This window comes from Acomys minous (genome assembly GCF_964271855.1).
Source record: "Acomys minous genome assembly, chromosome: 1".
NCBI classification, from domain to species: Eukaryota; Metazoa; Chordata; class Mammalia; order Rodentia; family Muridae; genus Acomys; species Acomys minous.
In genome coordinates, this window is record NC_140483.1 from 34,603,971 (window position 1) to 34,622,252 (window position 18,282).

The 18,282-nt window shown below is 44.5% G+C and overlaps 1 protein-coding gene across 3 annotated transcripts in view; it reads left to right on the top strand.

The window, feature by feature from the left end:
• Positions 1 to 18,282, top strand: part of BRINP2 (BMP/retinoic acid inducible neural specific 2) — a 103,483-nt gene that overhangs the window by 51,628 nt on the left and 33,573 nt on the right. For all 3 annotated transcript variants that reach the window (XM_084767397.1, XM_084767398.1, XM_084767399.1), the window contains one exon: positions 185 to 529. In XM_084767397.1, coding sequence (XP_084623523.1) covers positions 261 to 529 — 269 coding nt within the window. In that variant the 5' untranslated portion in view covers positions 185 to 260. The remainder of the gene's footprint in view (positions 1 to 184; positions 530 to 18,282) is intronic.

The following is an 18,282-nucleotide window of genomic DNA, read 5'->3' on the forward strand; positions in this document are numbered from 1 at the left end:
GTTTCGTCATGAGTTTGTGTTTAAAGAAATAAAACCATGCATACCAAGCTCTCAGCTCAACGTCTTAGGGCATCCGTTGCATTGCAGCACTAGTACCGAGGACTTCTCAGTCCAGACATGTATGATGATCTCAGGCCAGATATGGCAATCTACTCACCTCATATCTCTCTTTGTACTTTTCTAGTTTGGAGCCCTGGAGGAGCAGCACGGAGTGGGAGAGCGTGGCGAGAGAATGAAGACACTAATCGCCCGGGAGAAGCATGAGGTGGCAGTGCAGCTCTCGGTTTAGAGGGCTTTGGCCGGAGGCCGCCCCATGGGCAGTCCTGCTGGCACTAGGCGTGCCCGGGTGGGTGCTGGCTGTCTCGGCCACGGTGGCCGCTGTGGTCCCCGAACAGCATGCCTCCTCGGCTGGCCAGGCTCCGCTGGACTGGCTGCTCACAGATCGAGGCCCCTTCCACCGCGCCCAGGAGTATGCTGACTTCATGGAGCGTTACCGCCAGGGGTTCACCACCAGGTATAGGATCTACAGGTGAGTGGAGTCTCCTACAGGGCCCAGCTAGGCGGTATCCAACTGGCTGGTGTGTCAAGCCTTACGCCTTAAACTGATTAGAATGCCCTCAAGCTGAATTAAAGGTGAAATATGGAGAAATATCAGACAGGGTAATAAGTGTGCCTTAAAAAAAAAAAAAAAAGAAAGAAAGAAAAAGAAAAAGAAAACACATACAAACTAGAAACCTGCTGGTGCCTCCTGGGGACTTAGCAAAAGGGTTTCTATTTATAGATTGTTCTGCTTATAAATTGAGGACAAATCAGGCGGCTGGCAGACAGCATGTGGCCCAGGCTGCTGTAGGAGGTCAGAGTCAAGCACTGGGCCTGGCTTTAACTAATGGGTTAGGGACGTTTATGAGTTGTGATTACTTAGCCATGCAAGTGAAGGAAGAGAAGCTTCCCCACTGCCTCAGAGGACTGGGGAGCCTGCAGGGTTGGGGACAAATCTACCTTCACCCTTGACAACACCCCACGCTCAGCTAGCTTTGGCCGTGGGAAGAGGCCCATCTCTAGGAACATCCCATGTGAAAGGCAAATGGGTGTGTCTAGTTAGTCCAAGGTATTCCTGGGTGCTATGGCATTCTACTGAAGTGGGAAGCTTCTAGACTCAGCAGGATCACGCAAGCACATATCTGGTTTCAAATGTCCCTTTGCTCTTTTGGCATCCTTGCCCTTCTACCATCTCTCTCCTTTTTCCTTGCTGAACTTATCAGCATTAAAGGCATCAGTAGCCATCTGGGAGCTTTTCTGATATTTTTTTTTTCTATTTGAAAGCATTGATTTTCTAAATTAGCTGGTTGTTGTTGTTTGAGACAGGGTTCCTCTGTGTAACTGTGCTGTCTGTCCTGAAACTCGATTCGTAAGCCAGGCTAGCCTCAAACTCAGAGATCCACCTGTTTCTGCCTCTTAACTACTGGGAGCAAAGGTAAACGCCACCACACCCAGTTTTAACATAAGTTTTAATGCAAAACAATAGAAAGAAAGTATGGAAGAGTGCAAATGGAAACAGAACACACAATTACTCATTCTTTTAACATCTAGACATTTGTTCACATTCTGAGCACATTTTCAGTTCTGTGAGCATAATTCAAGTCTTCGGGTCTTTTTCTAGACTTAACACTTAAATTTTTACGTAATTTGTTTATATCTTATGACTGTGTGGGGTGTGTGTGTGAGTGTGTGCGTGTGCATGTGTGTGTGTGTTTGTGTGTGTGTGTCCAGCCTCACATTCCACATGGTGTCCATGTGGAGATGAGAGGACCATGCTCAGGACTCAAGTTTTCTCCTGCCACCATGTGTGATCCAGGATGGAATTCAAGTCATCAGTGTCTCTGTTGACAGAAGCATCACATCATCCTTCATCTCAGCCCTTTATGCTACTGAAGATAATCTCCCCATTTTAAGTCTTTCCAAAATTTTTAGTGATATGGAAACTGAGGCCCAGGAAAGTTCATATAACTTGCAACAAATATACAAGTTTAATTTCCAAATAGTCTGATGTCAGAGTCTGAGTTCCTAGAATAGAATTAGAGATCTTTGAGATCATCTCGTGGGAACTTTTTTTTTCTTTTTAACATTTATAGTATCTTTGCCAACTTGATTGGGTTAATATGGGGTGTCAGAAACAAGATGTAGAACAATTAGGGAATGGGAAGACAACCAGGAACAGATACTTACAGAACCCAGTCACATAGTTTACAACTCTTAAACTTGGATACAAACAAACAGTCAGGCAGCTGACTGACTGCTACAGCAGGGACCTTCTCCTCTTTCCTTGATGGCCACATTTATCCACTGTGCTTAGCCCATCCCAGTCCTGGAAGAGACTGCAGTCCACACACTCTGCTTAAATGGTACTGGTCCTTGTGTTTCTAAGAGTACATGAGAGAGTCACACAAAGCCACTGAGGGAGAGAGTGAATAACTCAGGCTCAGGTTGGCTGAGTTAATACATGCCTAGGCAAAGGCAGAATAGTACAGAAGCCAAAGCATACCGTGGACTCTACTCTCAATAAATATGTAAGATTTTAGGCACATGTCCCCAAAAACTTTCTATAAGGCAAATTTAGGGTGATCGTTTTTCTATCTTACAAAGAGTGAAAAACCTCCATTTTAGCAGAGAATTCTTCCAGTCCAGTAAAATGAGATTTAATTTACCTTCCATGATTTTGTGCACCCATGTCTCCAAGAAGCACTATCTTCACAAAAATAATTTTTATTAAGTATATTGGAATTGAAGTCAGGCTAGGAACCCTAGTATCACTATAAACTTCGGAGAGCTATGGGAAAGAGAAGGACTGAGCCATTCTTTGTTTGTTTCCCTTTCCCCCTTTTCTCTTCGTGGTAGATTCTCTTCCCCTCACTAAGGCTCAGACCCAAGTCTGGATAGCTTAGCAGCCAGTTAACTCCTGGGCGGCGGCTCAGAACTGGTCCATGGGGGAATGTCTGAAATCACTTCTGCACTATCAACCCTCTAGCAGGTAGTCATGGTTTTTTGATCATTTAACGTGACAAGCTCTTCCACTGTGCAGTTCAGTTTTTCTGGGGTCAGTTATTGCCCATGAACCTGTACTTGGAGAAACAGTTACCAGTCATTCTGAAAGGACTGCAGCATTCTGATTTGTGGCCCTTCGATGGGGCTAGAGGGGAACGGTCACACGCCACTGCTCTGGGAGCCTTCTGGGAGATTTGCCTTCAGTGATTAAGCAAAAATGTTGCCTTTACAGATATTGGTTGGGCTCTCTCTTATCCCACCGGGAATTCTTTTGTAGCCCTTTCCTTTTGGGATCCCATGGCAATTGCCTCCGACAAATTCATGACCTTGCTTATGCTGACTAAAGCAGGTCACAGGAAACTGGTAAAATATACACTGAGTCATATCCAAATGTCTCCTCTACTAATCAAAGGATTAAGGAGGAGAAAACAGCTGACAGAGACTATCATAAGGGCTTTGTGGAAAACTACTGTGCCTCAAGAAGAATTGAGTCTTTCATTTCACCCTTTAAGGAAGCTTTTTGGTACATAGAAATCAGATGTTATGCACGTATTGCTTCTTTATGAAGGGGTGTCAACTGATAGCAAAGAGTATGGTTTTGGGGGACTGGAATGCAAGGTGCAGCATTACATGACAACTATCTCAACCACAGGAGAGAGACCTTCCTTCTCATGGAGCTGCAGATGCTTGCTTGCCCAGCAAGGGCCTACTGTTAACCCCTCTGATGCCATGTAGTTTTAGTTAACTATCAGAATAAACTCTCAATCTGAAGAGATATCTAATCACTCCAGAATAAGTTCAGCCCCTCCACCCATGGACTTCTGAGAAAGTTGCTTATTGCATTACATTGGTTTTCTATACGTGCGAATGCTTAAGGGTGCCGACTCTAGAGCAAGATGCCCTGGGGTCTAGTTGTGGAGCTGAAATTTCCCAGCTGTGAAATGCGTGGTGAGCTACTCAATGTCCTTATTTCCCAACTTCCTTATCTGTAAAGTAGAGAAAATAACAGTGCCCACCTCAGGGCTGATGTAAAATTAAATGAATTAGGCACTTGGACTAGTGTTTACTAAATATTACTTATTGATATTAAGTTGTTTCCAATAAATGAAAATCTGGGCAAAAATGATGAGAGAGGAACTGCAGTGATGGTTGTCATGATGTGTGCTGAGGGCTTAGCACGCAGAAACTGATTTAGGATGGGAGAACTCTTTCGTTTGTTGTTTTATAGCACTTAACCTTTACCCCTCAACCTGGCTTTTTAGGAAGAGAGGATCTCAAGTGAAGAACAATTGAACTCACAAATGCACTCACTGGCCACAGGAGCTACTAGAGGAAGCCAGATGGCTTTTGGTATAATTGGAGCTATCCTGGCCTTAGTTCTTGCTTCTGCAGCCATGGGTAGCAGAGTGGCAATCCGTGGGTATGCCCTCCACCGGTTGATCACGGCATAAGCTCCCTGGTCCTGGGGTGTGATGCTTGTAGGGAAAGACTGTGTGCTGTCTGGGTAAGCCCCCACAAACAATAAGATGGTCTTAGCAGTTAAATGCTTTAAAATCCCACTGATGGACCTCTTAGCCTTTGCTTCTCCCACACAGTCATGATCTGAACAGTCAGCCCACTTCTTAGGCACCTACTGATAAGAGCTGTAGGAGCAGAGATCCTCTCTCCAGGTCCATTTGTGACCCACCAACTGCCCTTGCCCTTGATTCACTTCCTAGTCCCACTGTAATAAACACTTAAGTGCCTAACCTCTCACAACCATGCTACAAGGCAGAAAGAGCCTATTAGGGTCTTCAGGCAATGAGATGGAGATGTTCAAGGTCAGAGAGGTAGCCAGTCACAGCCAGAAATAGCACCAGGGCTCCTGACTTGAAGTCTCCTGCTCATTACTCTAGCCCGTGCCACTTCCTTTTGACGGCTAAGTGCATCTTCATCATAACGCGCAACCTAATCAGGCCCCTAAATGGAGATGATGCAAATGTAAATATGGTTTCTCGAAACACTCTAGCAGTAATGTTCCATTCTTTCTGTTCTGCAAATCAAAGTAATGAGCAGTCTGGTTTTTTTTTTTTTTAATTTCTTTTTGTATTAAAGTTTTAATAGAGAGATAATCATGGGATTGGAAAAAATCCAAGCCACTATGATGAAACACTTAAAACTCAGAGAGAATACGTTAAAATTGAGAAAGTTGGGAATCATACAGAACAGTGAAGATAATATGGTTATTGGGAGAAAAGCAAAGCCAGATGTGATCCCAGAATATTAGCCTCACTGTGTGTCTACCTAGTTTCTTTGGGGGAAGGAAGGATCTGAGGTTACATTGTATTCTGGGAAAACTCTACACATTTCTAGACCCTAAGAAGAATACAGTTCAAAATCACATCCATGTAGGATCTTCAGGGCTAGAGTCAGAGCGCATGCTGAACGGCAGCAGTTAACAAGATAACAGAACTTTACAGCAGGCAGCATGGCAGTAACCCTGCGAAAAGACAATCTGTTTGGAATTAAGACAGGATGCAAAATGAGATCTGGTAATAAGTCACAAGTAAAGAAGGTGACAGGAAGAACCAAGTACGTGATTTACATTCCTGAATTTGCAGGCCCTGGATTAGATCCATTGGTGCCTACAGCTTGCTGAGAAGACAAACCCTCAAGCCTCTCCCCAGCCCCCACAGAATCAGAATCAGCATTTGAACAAGATGCTTGAAGGACGACCATAGCTCTAAAGCTTGAGGAGTATGGCAGTGATTGCAGTTGGTGTGTGGAGCTGAGAGAACAAGAACGAACCAGGCCTGGCGGTACATCCTGTAATCCCAGCAGCAAGAGGCTGAGGCAGGGGGATCACAAGTTTAAGGCCAGTCTGGAACTGTATATAAAGCCCTAATATGAAAAAAAAAAAGGGAGAGAGAGAGAGAGAAAGAGAGAGAGAGAGAGAGAGAGAGAGAGAGAGAGAGAGAGAGAATGGATGACCAAGGCGGATAAGGAAAGACCTTATTGAGGGAAGCCATCATCCCTCATAGTGCATCTTCAGTAGAGGATCAACAGAAACTGTCACACATGGAAGAGAATAGCAGTTCAGGCAGGTTAGATTTAGGAGATATTAGTACCAAGCCACATGAACTCATAAGAATAGTTGCAGCAGCTCAGAGAAGACATTAAAAGCAGAAAAGGCTGCTGGGGCCTCGGAGCAGCCTGTGGGTGCCTCTTGGGAGATGGGGAGGTGAGGAGGCAGAGAGCAGCTGTGGATTCAACCATAGAAGAAGCACCAGAGCTGATTTATCTTCCAGACCACGTCCTGCTGACTAACAAATACTGATTTGGATAAACAGCGAACCCTGGGAGAGGCACCATCTCCAATTAAGAGATCACAATCCACATAAATAAATGGCAGCCAAAGGCAGCCTCAGTCTGCTTAGGTAAATCCCAGCAATTTCTTAGGCATTCATTACAGCAACGTGTTGTCATGCTGCTGCAGGACTCCATAAAGGAGCCGTGGTTCTCCAGAGCGCAGATAGGCAAGAAAGAAAGCTGGCATCTCTGGACATAGACCAAGACCCATGTATTGGGTGATCTCTGAAGTCATCACGAGATTTACATTTTGGCTACATGGAGCTTCTGTAGACAGGAGGGAAGGGCTGCCCACCAACTGGTGTTGCGATGCAAAGTGGACTGTACTTTGCAGCTTATGGCAAGGATGAGCTATTGGTCATGGTCACACACATGCTTTCTAGATGAATGAAAGCATGGGGAAAGACCAAGAAAAAAAATGGTTTAGAAGTTGCATTCACCAAGAGTCGGGTGGCTAGCTAACTGTGTAGCCATGCAGACATAGGAATGTCAAGCTAGATTGTGGACTCAGTATAAAGCATTTTGGTCTCTCAAGGACTTTCATTCCAGGAATGCCTAGAAGTTGAGCCCCAGCAAGTCCCTCTTCTTGTGCAAACTCTTGTCTCCACCTCTGTTGTGAAAACCGACCACACGTGTGTAGGACACCTATATGATGTCCTGGTATTTGATGTCAATAAAGGGCTAAATGGACATGTGCACTGCTCTCTTGCAGCGAGGTTAGAAAGATCACGCAAACCCCTACAGTTGAGAGGAGAGCAACTGGTATTTTGAACAAGTATTGTAGAGAGCCAGATCTGCGTAGTATTTCATGAACTACTACACACCATGAAATAAGGGAGGAGTACGATCTTTGACTCGATGGTGAGTTCATTTGGAGAACGTGTTAGGTTATTTGGCACAGACGGGTCTGAGGGCCTGAAGGTAATGCTTAGGTGGGTGCTAGTGGGTGGCTGGAGGCTCTCTCTGGAGAGCTGGTGATTAGGACTGAGACAGCCAATCCCCTGTGCCAACCATGAAGGTCAAGACATATCACGCTATGCCCTCCCCTTCCTGTTCTCATCTTTGTATCTTTGTGCTCGCAGGATGTACAAAGTACTTCTTAGATACACATTTCTTATAAGGTGGAATTTTAAAGACTTCTCAGAAGCACAGACATGCCATTTTATAGCATTGGGAGTACATTATACAAACTAAAAGTAATTGTGTGTTGAGAGAAAGTAATTCCTCCTTTTTTTTTTTTTTTTTTTTTACTTTGAAAAACTGGAATGTCAGTATTTGCTTGGTGAGGAAATAATAAGCAATTCTTTAAAGCCCTACAATGGTGGTGGTTCAAATGCAAATCCAGCATCATTTATACTTAAAACCACGGATGAAGGCAATCTTGTCTCATCAGGCTCAGTATGTCCTTACCCAACTACTTATGTGGGGGGGGGTCTCTTGTCAGAGAGTTCTGGGCACTATACCAGGATCAAAAGATAGAGAAATGGGGTCCTAATGATTTCTGGAGAACCCAGAGCAGTTTGAGAAACAGAATAGATACTAGAAAACAAACTGAAGTGTAGCTCCACAAGGCCTAGGAAGAAAGTAGCGCTAAATGGCTGGCAGAGAGCTCTGGCTTATGGATACTGAATGAGGATGCCAGGCCCAGGTTCCTTCAGACTCCGATGACTCTTTCCCAAAATAGCCCCATATCTTTTGGGGGTAATAGCCAGTTGAGCAAGCGTGCAGAGGAAATATGAAAATTAAAATGTGCAAGAAATAAAGAGAGACTTGGGGGAGAGCTCCGTGGTGACGTGCTTGGTGCGGAAGGATGAGGACTTCCTGACTTCGCTCAGTGAGAGCTCCTGCCCTCTTAAAGCTTCCAGAATGAGAGAGAAGTCAGAGATAGGAGAATCCTCAGAAGCCGGTGGGCCAGCTAGCCTGCTGTATATAACAGTAAGCAAGTGGTAAGCAAGGTACCTGTCTCAATAAGGTAAAAGTCCTAATAGCTGAGATCTAATAGCTACTAATCTAAGTACTAATATCAACTACTAGTGTCTAAGGTTGCCATCTAAGCTCCACACTCCTGCTTAGCATTTACAGTGTCTACACACACACACACACACACACACACACACACACACACACACACACCAAAGAAAGAAAAGAGAAAGGAAGGGAGGGAGGTGGGGGAGGGAGGGATGGAGTGAGGAAGGAAGGGAGGAAGAAAGAAAGAAAGAAAGAAAGAAAGAGAAAAAGAAAGAAAGAAAGAAAGAAAGAAAGAAAGAGAGCCTCCAGGGTGGCCGAGGAGGGGGGAGCAAGATCAGTTCTGTTTTCAGACAAGATTTAGTAGAGAGATCTTGAGTCAGTCAGGCAGAGAAAAAGAGGATTAGTTTTTGCTTCAAGAAATAATTAATTTGCTCATGAATGGATTGCTCCTTACAGATACTCTAGAGCAGCGAGGAAGGCTGCCTGCCTCCAGAAGCTGTCAATGACACAGACACAGGCAGACAGGGATACTGGCTAGTCACTGGTCACATGTTCATCTCTTCTTGTCATCTCTTCAAGAGATGAGCTTTTTTGGGGGTCAGGAATATTCTCTCTCTCTCTCTCTCTCTCTCTCTCTCTCTCTCTCTCTCTCTCTCTCTCTCCTTTATTCAGCATATGCTACATTTCTCCCCTCAGAACTTCCCACATCTCCCACAAAAAATTCTTTCAGTTAACAAAGCTTGGAGAGTGAGTGGCTTGTGACAAGGCCCCTACACTGGGCACCTAGTTAGTGAGTATCTGAGTGAGCTGTCGCCACAAGTGCTGGGGACAGGCCCAGGCCCAGGGCAATCAGCCCTCCAGGAAAGCCAATAAATGAAAGCCATCCAGTGTGGCAGAGGTCCGTGGTGCAATAGAAGGCCCCATGAAAGGCGTTTGACTTCCATGCCAGTTACCAAGCTCTCTCCACAGGGTCAGAAACAGCAGAGTACGCTACAAGATGCTGAAGGCAAGTTTGCAGATCACGGTTTAGACATGAGTGGGAGATGGGCTTCTGATCCAACCATCTTATCCCAGCTCCAGGCTAAAGACAACTGGGCCTCACTTATTCAGCCAACTGCTTGGCCCAGTCTATGTGAAATAGAGAGGACTTCAATGGGTGATGTATACAGGAGCCCAAGCAAGTGGACTGTGATGAAGAGAGAACTGGAAGGGTTGTCCACCACCTGAGGCTTAAGTGGCCCAAAGACAAGTGGCTTAGGCTGAACAGAGATCTCACTGTGTAAACTGCACTACTGACAGAGCACCTGGAAGAGGAGGCTTTCTCCATTCTCCTGATGTTAGTAGGGGAAGAAATCAGTCGGTGGCAAAGACAATGGCTGGTTTTGCAAGGACAACCAGAACTGGGCTTTTTTTTTTAAAGTTTTTATTTGTAAAATATCTTTTAATTTAAGGGTATTGTGTCTCACTGTCTCTGTCTCTGTCTATCTGTCTGCTGGCTCTCTGTCTGTCTGTCTGTCTGTCTGTCTGTCTGTCTCTCTCTCTCTCTCTCTCTCTCTCTCTCTCTCTCTCTCTCCCTCTCTGTCTCTCTCTCTCTCTCTGTCTCTCTCTCTCTGTCTCTGTCTGTCTGTCTGTCTGTCTGTCTGTCTCTTTCTCTCTCTCTCTCTCTCTCTCGTTCTCTGTGTGTGTGTGTGTGTGTGTGTGTGTGTGTGTGTGTGTGTGTATGTGTGTACATGTGTGACTATAGAGACCATCAGAGGACATCAGATCCCCCTGAAACTGGAGTTACAAGTGATTGTGTGCCACCCATCCTGGGGTAGGTGCTGGAAACTGAACTCCAGTGTTCAGCAAGAGCAGGACTAGCTTTTCAGCACTGAGCTATGTCTCTCTAGTTTAACACTTTCTTAACATGAAGAAAGGGAATTTTCTCTGCACTAGTATTAATGATATTCATAAATAAGAGCTAATTAATATAGACAGCCTACATTTGTACATGTATAGGTGCGGCATACCCATGTGTGTACACATTGTGTGGGGGCTTACACACTCTGGTGCCCTTGCACTGTGGCCACTTCTTGAGCATCCTCTCTCGCTCACTACCTTATTTCCTTGAGATGAGGTCTCTTATGATACACGAGATGAACTCTTGGGGGCAGGCTATGGGAGGAGCTAATAACATGAACAATCCTCCTGTTGCAACATGACCCTTCAGCTCTAGGGTCACAGCCACATGTAGCCACACCTGACTTTCTCTGTGAGTGCTGAGATCTGAATTCAGGTCCTCACACTGCACAGCAGACATTCTTACCCACCAATCCATTCTCGTGTTCAACATATTACATTAGTTGATATTTTTCTAATAATCTCTGAGCAGACCCCCCTGGGCCCCGATTTACCCATCATGATGTTCTTAAGCAAGGACAATACAATAGTGAATATCGAACTCCTACTCTGATCTACCCAATGGACAGGACATTCTCCACAGTTATGTGGAGAGTGGGGACTGACATTGACATGAACTCTGGTGCCCCATATTTGACCACCTCCCCTTGGTGGGGAGGCCTGGTGGCACTCAAAGAAAGAATAAGCAGGCTACCAAGATGAGACTTGATAGCCTATGACCATATAGTGGGGGAGGAGGTCCCCCTCGGTCATAGACCTAGGGGAGGGGAATAGGGTGAAAGCAGAAGGGAGGGAGGAATGGGAGGATACAAATGATGGGATAACAATTGAGTTGTAATCTGAATAAATAAATAAACAAAAATTTAAAAATACAATAAAAAGAAAAAAATAAATTTAGTTAACTAAAAGCATAAACATTTTTAAAATTTTCAAGAGCACTTATCTTCCTGAACCCTTAAATGAGTAATACTATTTATAATTAAAACAACAAAATGTCAATAAATGATAGATGTAAAATGTACATATATTAATATATACATTACACATGTTTTTAACTTTATAATTAAATATATATATTTACTGAATAGATAAAAAATAGAATTTTATGAGCACATGCTCTTTGTCCATCTGTATAATGGGTGAAGATCATGTACTTTAAAGGCTGTTCCATAACCAGGAGGAAAATGCAGTGCTCAGTCCACAACACAGGAGGCCTGACTACTCAGTTATTAACATGCAGTTAAAAATACATCTGAGCTACCTACTTAGTATTCCCAGAGAAAAGATGTCTCCCCTTCTCTTTTCCTCTTAGCATCCCAGTAGATTCTTGAGATACAGAAGACAGGCCGCAAGGGGCTGTAAGGTGGCTTATCCTATCTCATCTTCTTGCAGTCCCCACTTTGCACCAGAGCTCCCCATCTGCACTTGGGCTCTGGGGAATCCTGAGCAGGTGGAAGCCATGCAGGACTTTCCTGAAACACAGAACCCATGCCACAGTCTGTGTGTGTGGGCTTTGCACCACTGGTATGGGATACAGTATAAATCGGATTTCTGTAAGCCAGATCCTCTACTGGAGGGACATTTAATGTCATTTCCCAGATACAATATCTTATTTCTTGCCTGGCAATGGCTTATAAAAATTCAGTGTTAAGTAAATTTGAGTAAATCCCTGGCCCTAGCTTTTAGGAGCAGGTAGACACTGATTTATAAACATAACATGTCCATTTGGAAATGTCTCATATTTCAAGGGATAGCTACATAAAGCCCAAAAAACTTGCAATGCTGCAAATAACCTGTTGTTTGAGAAACTTTGTAAATTGGGATTTAAAGGATTTTTTTGTCTGTCTGTTTGTTTGTTTTTAAACAGGGACAGACAAGTTTTCATGTAGGTGTTCAGACAGTGCTGTTTGACATCTCTGCCACAGTACGCATTGCAGTCAGATGAGAGAGTGCAAGGTGCCTAGGGCTGGCCTAGCCAAGTCATGCTTAGGGAAGAAGAAGGAATCTCTCAGGGCTGTCTGGCCATGTCTTTTTGTTTCTTGTTCAACGCACCATGATTCTGTCACCCTGCCTCTACCAGTCTCCCCCCCAAAACCAAAGATTTACCTCTTCTCCCCTCCTCCTCCTCCTAAATGCAAACAAGCTCTCCATGTCAGTGTGCCAGAGTGAGCACAAAGTCCCACTCCCTGGGCAGAAGGCTCTGAGGGGAAAAAATGATGTTGCCAGAACCTTTATTACAACCCCAGGGCCTGGGAGAATTCTCATTTTCCTAGGGTGTCAGGAGAGCCCAGGCCTTACCTAGGGACATGCTAGTGACGAAGAAAGGACAGGAAAGAAGGTTCTTTGGGGAGTGACTTCTACTGCATCCACAGAGACATGCAAACACCTAATGATCCCTTGCCATGGGCTACATCATTGGTTTATTAGTTACAGAGGTAAACTTTGGCACGGGAGCCAAGCTCATCCTCTGGTTCTGTGTCTGTTCTAAGTTAAGAATTTGATTAAGGGGGCACAGGGAGGAAAAGAGGCTGTGAGAACCTTTCAAAGTTGGCCTGGTTCATGAAAAAGTCACGTGCATGTGTGATTTCATAGGGAAAAAAAATGTGACTTGAGGCTGCCAGGACGGGCTTTGGTTTTCTGCAGGCTCTAAAGCAGAGCTGTTTGCAGTCTGCTGCTTACATGTCACAGCCAGGCCAGGAGCTTAGAGCTGAGAACCACTAGGCTTATGAGCCGGGGATGAGGGGCCAAACCTGCACAGACAGTATCAGGGTGTGCGAGGGAGTCTGATGACATGAAATGGCACATTGTAAGAACCAAGGAATACTTGGATGTCTAAATCAGAAGGAAACTCCAAACTCACTCATTTCCCAACTAGTGCAGACAACCAGGTCTGCAGTCTCACAAGGGTAATTACAACGGCTTGGCTGGAGCAGTTCCCAGCACAGGGACTTACCAAAGCCCGTTTTCATTGAGCAGAGTTTAGAAGACTGTGATGATATCACCCTCTGTCCTTCCTTCCTTCCTCCCTCCCTTCCTTCGTTCCTTCCTTCCTCCCTCCCTTCCTTCCTTCCTTCCTTCCTCCCTCCCTTCCTCCCTCGTCTTTTCCATCCGCTCTCCTTCATTTTCTTTCCTCTTCTCTTCCTTCCTCCATCTCTCTCAGAGAGTCCTACTCTGCAGCCCAGGACTGAGTGGAACTCACTGTATAGTCAAGGCTGAAACTCAACTCATGGTAGTCCTCCTGCCTCAGCTCTGGAGTACTATGAAGATCTTTCTGAAATAAAATCTGTCTTCCGCCCCAGGAGGTCACTCATTGATTGTGACCCTGCCTTCTCTTCTCTGGGAGAAGCCTAAGTCAGGCTGACTCTCTTAGGACGTGTTCTTAGCACGTCACCCAGAGGTTCCTGCCTTTCTCCCCCTGCTCTCTTCCCACACATTCTCTCTTAAGCGGATCTTGTTTATTTTACCCCAACTCTCCCTGCTTCATCTTTCTTCCTAAAGAAAATAAATTTTATTTTATTTTATTTTTTATTTTTATTTTTTTTATTATTAGTTTACTCATATTATATCTCAATTGTTAGCCCATCCCTTGTACCCTCCCTTTCCTCCCTCCCTCCCGCTTTCCCCCTACCCCCCTCCTGATGGACAGGACATTCTCCACCATTGAGTGGAGAGTGGGGATTGACTTTCACACAAACTCTGGTGCCCCATTTTTGACCACATCCCCTTGATGGGGAGGCCTGGCGGCATTCAGAGGAAGGATAGCACGCTACCAACAAAATTTACTTTGACAAGATTTTTTCCCTTAAACCAATTTTGGCTCCCCAGGACTCCACTGGTTTGTGCACTTTCCAGAGTTCGTAAGCACTGCCACAGATCAATATCTGTAGCCCATTTAGAGCATCTTACACCCAGCTTTTCTTCTTCCCAGCATTCTCTGCCATTCTGGGTGATTGGCAGCCTTGGTTCTAGGCACCGGCACACCTCAGGATGCAGGGTCACATCTTGGGAGCTGAAGCATCACTTGGTATCTCCTATGGTCCATACTAGTATGTTTCCTGATAGGAGTATCATCCCATGTCTGAAACTGCCACCTCCGCTCTAACCTTGTCCCCATCTGAACTTTATGGCTTCAACTCCAGCCTTCTGGATTCATCGTTGACCACTTGTACTTTTGTCCTCATCTGCAATCTTATTTGTCTGGTGGTCCCTCTCACCCAATAGATAAATCCCAAATCTATTTCCTCATAATATTCATGTCCCAATTCACCTACTTCCTACTTCTTCCAATAGTCAGTGAGTAATGAACTCAGGCCATGGAGCTTGCATTCCCGTTGCTCCAGCCTTAACGCACAGCTCCAGATCTCCCCAGGCACAGGAGGTCCATTTGACAGCATGTCTTTTGGTGCCTCATCTCTCTCCCTGCAAAGATTTTTTTTTTCATATTTTCATTCTGGGTTCCCACACCCCTTTCAAACAAGGCTGCTTTGACACTTGCCAGAGGGTTGGTTACATCTCCCAAGATTCCCCACTCCTTCTTTACAGTTCTGGCATAGATCTTATGATTCTGTGTGCTTACTTACCTTTGACTGTGACTTGTGTGCGGCTCTTTTGGGCAAAGGGCACATCTTACATCACCTTCCTATCTCCAGCCCCAGTGCCTACACCATTGAAAGACTGAGAGGATGAAACCATCCAGTACCAGTTGGACTGTGTCAGACTGAGTTAAACGCCACATACAGAAGTGACTGGTACTCCAGGCTCTGGGATAGGCTGCCTGAATTTCACTTGCAGTTCTGATAGGTGTGTAGGGCGGTATAAATGACTTTGCATGTTAGCTTCATTTCCTCAACAGTAAAACTGGTAGAATACTACCACTTTAACTACTCAGAGATTACTAAAAATAGATTTGTTGTTGTACTTCAAGATAGATGGTTAGTGTGTGTGTGTGTGTGTGTGTGTGTGTGTGTGTGTGTGTGTGTGTGTGTAGAAGGTAAATATGGAAAGTACCAGGGTAGCAAATCTAGATAAATGTGTAAGGAAAAAAAATAGACAAGTTTACTCAGAAAGAGCAAAGAGAGGAGAGGTAGTCTCATTCTATCAAACTTGTTTTACTACCTGAAAATCCATGCATAAATCAAATTTATCACTTAAAATCTATGTGCTACTCTCTTTAACTGTAGCCTGAGTTAATCTTTTGATTTTATAGTTATAGGAAGGTTTAAAATAAATCCTTTGTGGTGATGGTGCTTTCACTGTGGAGACTTTCCCATCAACAGCCTGCACATCACTGCCTCATGACCAATGCCATTTACTATGTGTGTCCAAAAAGCTAGAAGAGAGACTCGGTGAGCTCAGAAGTAGACACTCAACTGTTTGACCATGAAGACCAAATACCTAATACAAGTCACTGAAAGGGAGAGACTTACCCAGGTTGACAGTATGATCCAACAGTAGTTCTCCTTGCTGGAAAATCACGATGATATAATTCAGATAGCATTAGTCTATTCCCGCTGGGTGCTGAAACAAACAGCCCTACAAAGCTTGGTGACATGGTAGTCTGCCTTTTTTTTCCTGATCATTTCACACTACAGCATAATTCATGGGAAGGATTAAAGTAGATTGCTTCAGGACCTCATTTGGGGATGGGACTCCTTTGACCTAAATTACTTTGTCATCCCTAGAGGCCTGAAGTCTAGCCCTCTTCTAGATCCTGATAGATGAGGAAAGAGGACAAATAGATAGAAGCCTGCCCCCCACCTGCACTCACCTTCTATTGCCCAGAACTCACTCACATGGCTACACATGAAGAGAAAGTGTGGGTGTGGGGAGCCGGGAGGCTTGACCATCTGTGAGTCCAAGACAGAAAATGGAAACAGCACAGAGAACAACTTTCCAATCTTCGCCACAGGGGTGGAATGTAAGAGAGCAAAATGCAAAGTCCTAAATTTAAGTTGAAAGTGTCAGCTTCACAAATATAGGATATAGGCGGCCTTTCTTCAGCCTGTCTTATGAAAAAAGCAGCTAGGGCTATAAAGACATATAGGGCACTGCGTGATCACAAGTTTGTTGTTGCACAATATGCTTTATCTTTAAGTGACGATGATGGTAGTCAAGTGAGAAAAATAAAGGGAAGATGGACAGTAGAAAGAACAGAGACCTCACCACTTAGTGAGTTGTGTATTCTTGGTAAAGATAAATTCTTATCTGTTAGCCCAGCTATGAAATGGAGCTGATATTCAGTGTTTAACTAGTGCCACAACTCCACATATAAAACAGGGCAATATTCAGTGGGTTAAAATGGTCATTTACTCATAGCATGTATGGAGAATCCACAATTGCTTTGCCTCATCCTGAAGATCCGCAAGGGGTCAGTAGGTAGGTCTGTCTCCTAATGTATTTTAGGACCATAGCTAAGAGAACAGGAGTGGAGTACCCCATTGGTGTGATTGTCCTAGAAAGGAGCGAGTAGCAGCTGGGAAAAAGGCAATAGGTGATGACTCTTGAGAAATTGGCCAGGAATTATCGCACAGTCACTTCTGCCTTGATTTTTTTGCCCAAAGCAAAGTGATACAAACACATTCTTTATATATAGGGCTGAGAAATAAGTTCTACCCTTATAAGTAAGCAATTCTACTGGGCCATATATCAAGGACCCAAACACAAGCATGATTGATGACATTGACCTCTGTGTGATCTCTGTGGTAATTTTACATTTATAAGGCATCCAGTCCCATCTCTGGTGACATAGAGGACCAGTGAAGATTGGACCCGTGATAATGTTCATGAAGACCATGAGAACGTTGGTAAAGATGATGATGTATTAAATGTACTCTCACTTGTACCCAATGTACTCTCTCAGTCTTGGGACACATCAGCAGGTCTTTAGAAAGAAACGCATTGATAGGTTCGTGTGCAAGAAGTGAAAGTTAAACATGAAGGACTAGAGGTCTGGAAATTCTTACAGGAACTAAAACTGCTTGGTCCAACACAAATATCCTGTATAAAAAGCAAATACCTTTGAATAGCAGAAGGCCCACCTCATTTCAAAATGAGTAAACTTGTAGAGTACTGGAAGAAACTATAGCCTGTGGGATTATCTTGACATAAAATGGCTAATGGGAAGCCTAGGGAGAAGTCTGCTGGGGTGAAGGATGCCGTGGACTGTTGGCTTGCTAAGCAAACAGGCACGGCAGGAGGTGAGCAATGGTGAAGAGGGTAATTTTCTCCACGGGCAAACAGATGAGCTTTAGAAGAGCAGGGTGAGTGGCCAAGGCAAAGATGGGGTTTCTGTGCCTGCAGAGATGCTCAGTATCTTGTGGAGCTCCTTCTACTGTGATGGATGCCCTGGGCCACCTATACAAGCAAGCTATTGCATTTCATGTTGATTCTACAGACATGTCACTCTGGTGCCCTCTTCAAGGCCCTAAGCTCCATGGGGACAAGCATGACTCACCAAACAGTGATCTCTTCCTCCTCCCCTTAAGCTTGACTCTCCCCTCCCCACCTCTTCCAATCAGCCTTAATTAAACTGTTTGAAAGCTGCAGCTTGATTTTAATTAGAGCAAAATTGAAAAGATTAGAATGAAATTGGCCAATCATTGTTTACGGGCCGTTGTTTGAGAACACAGCAGGCTGCTAAATTACCTCCATGCCAGGCTTCTTGAGTTCTTCCAGACAGTGAGAAAGGACAGGGCACTTGGACATCAAGGAAGCACAACCCTCACAGCTGCTCTTGGGCCTTCGATGTCAATGTCATAGGGGCTGAGATCTTATTTAATCCAATGATGCCAAAATGGAAGCTCTCTTGCCTGGAATTTTCTCCTGTCCCAAATAGTGAACAAAGCAGGATTGTCTGAGAGGAATGGCAAAGGTGGGTGGTGGAACCTGAGCTTAAGCCCAGCCTCCACACTAAGACAGAAAATCATTAGTAGCACGACCTGGAAGCTAGTCAAACTCAGCTGCTAATCAACCGAGTTTTGAAGCTAGTCACTTCTCTCAGTTTCCAGTCTCTTTACTTGCTAACTT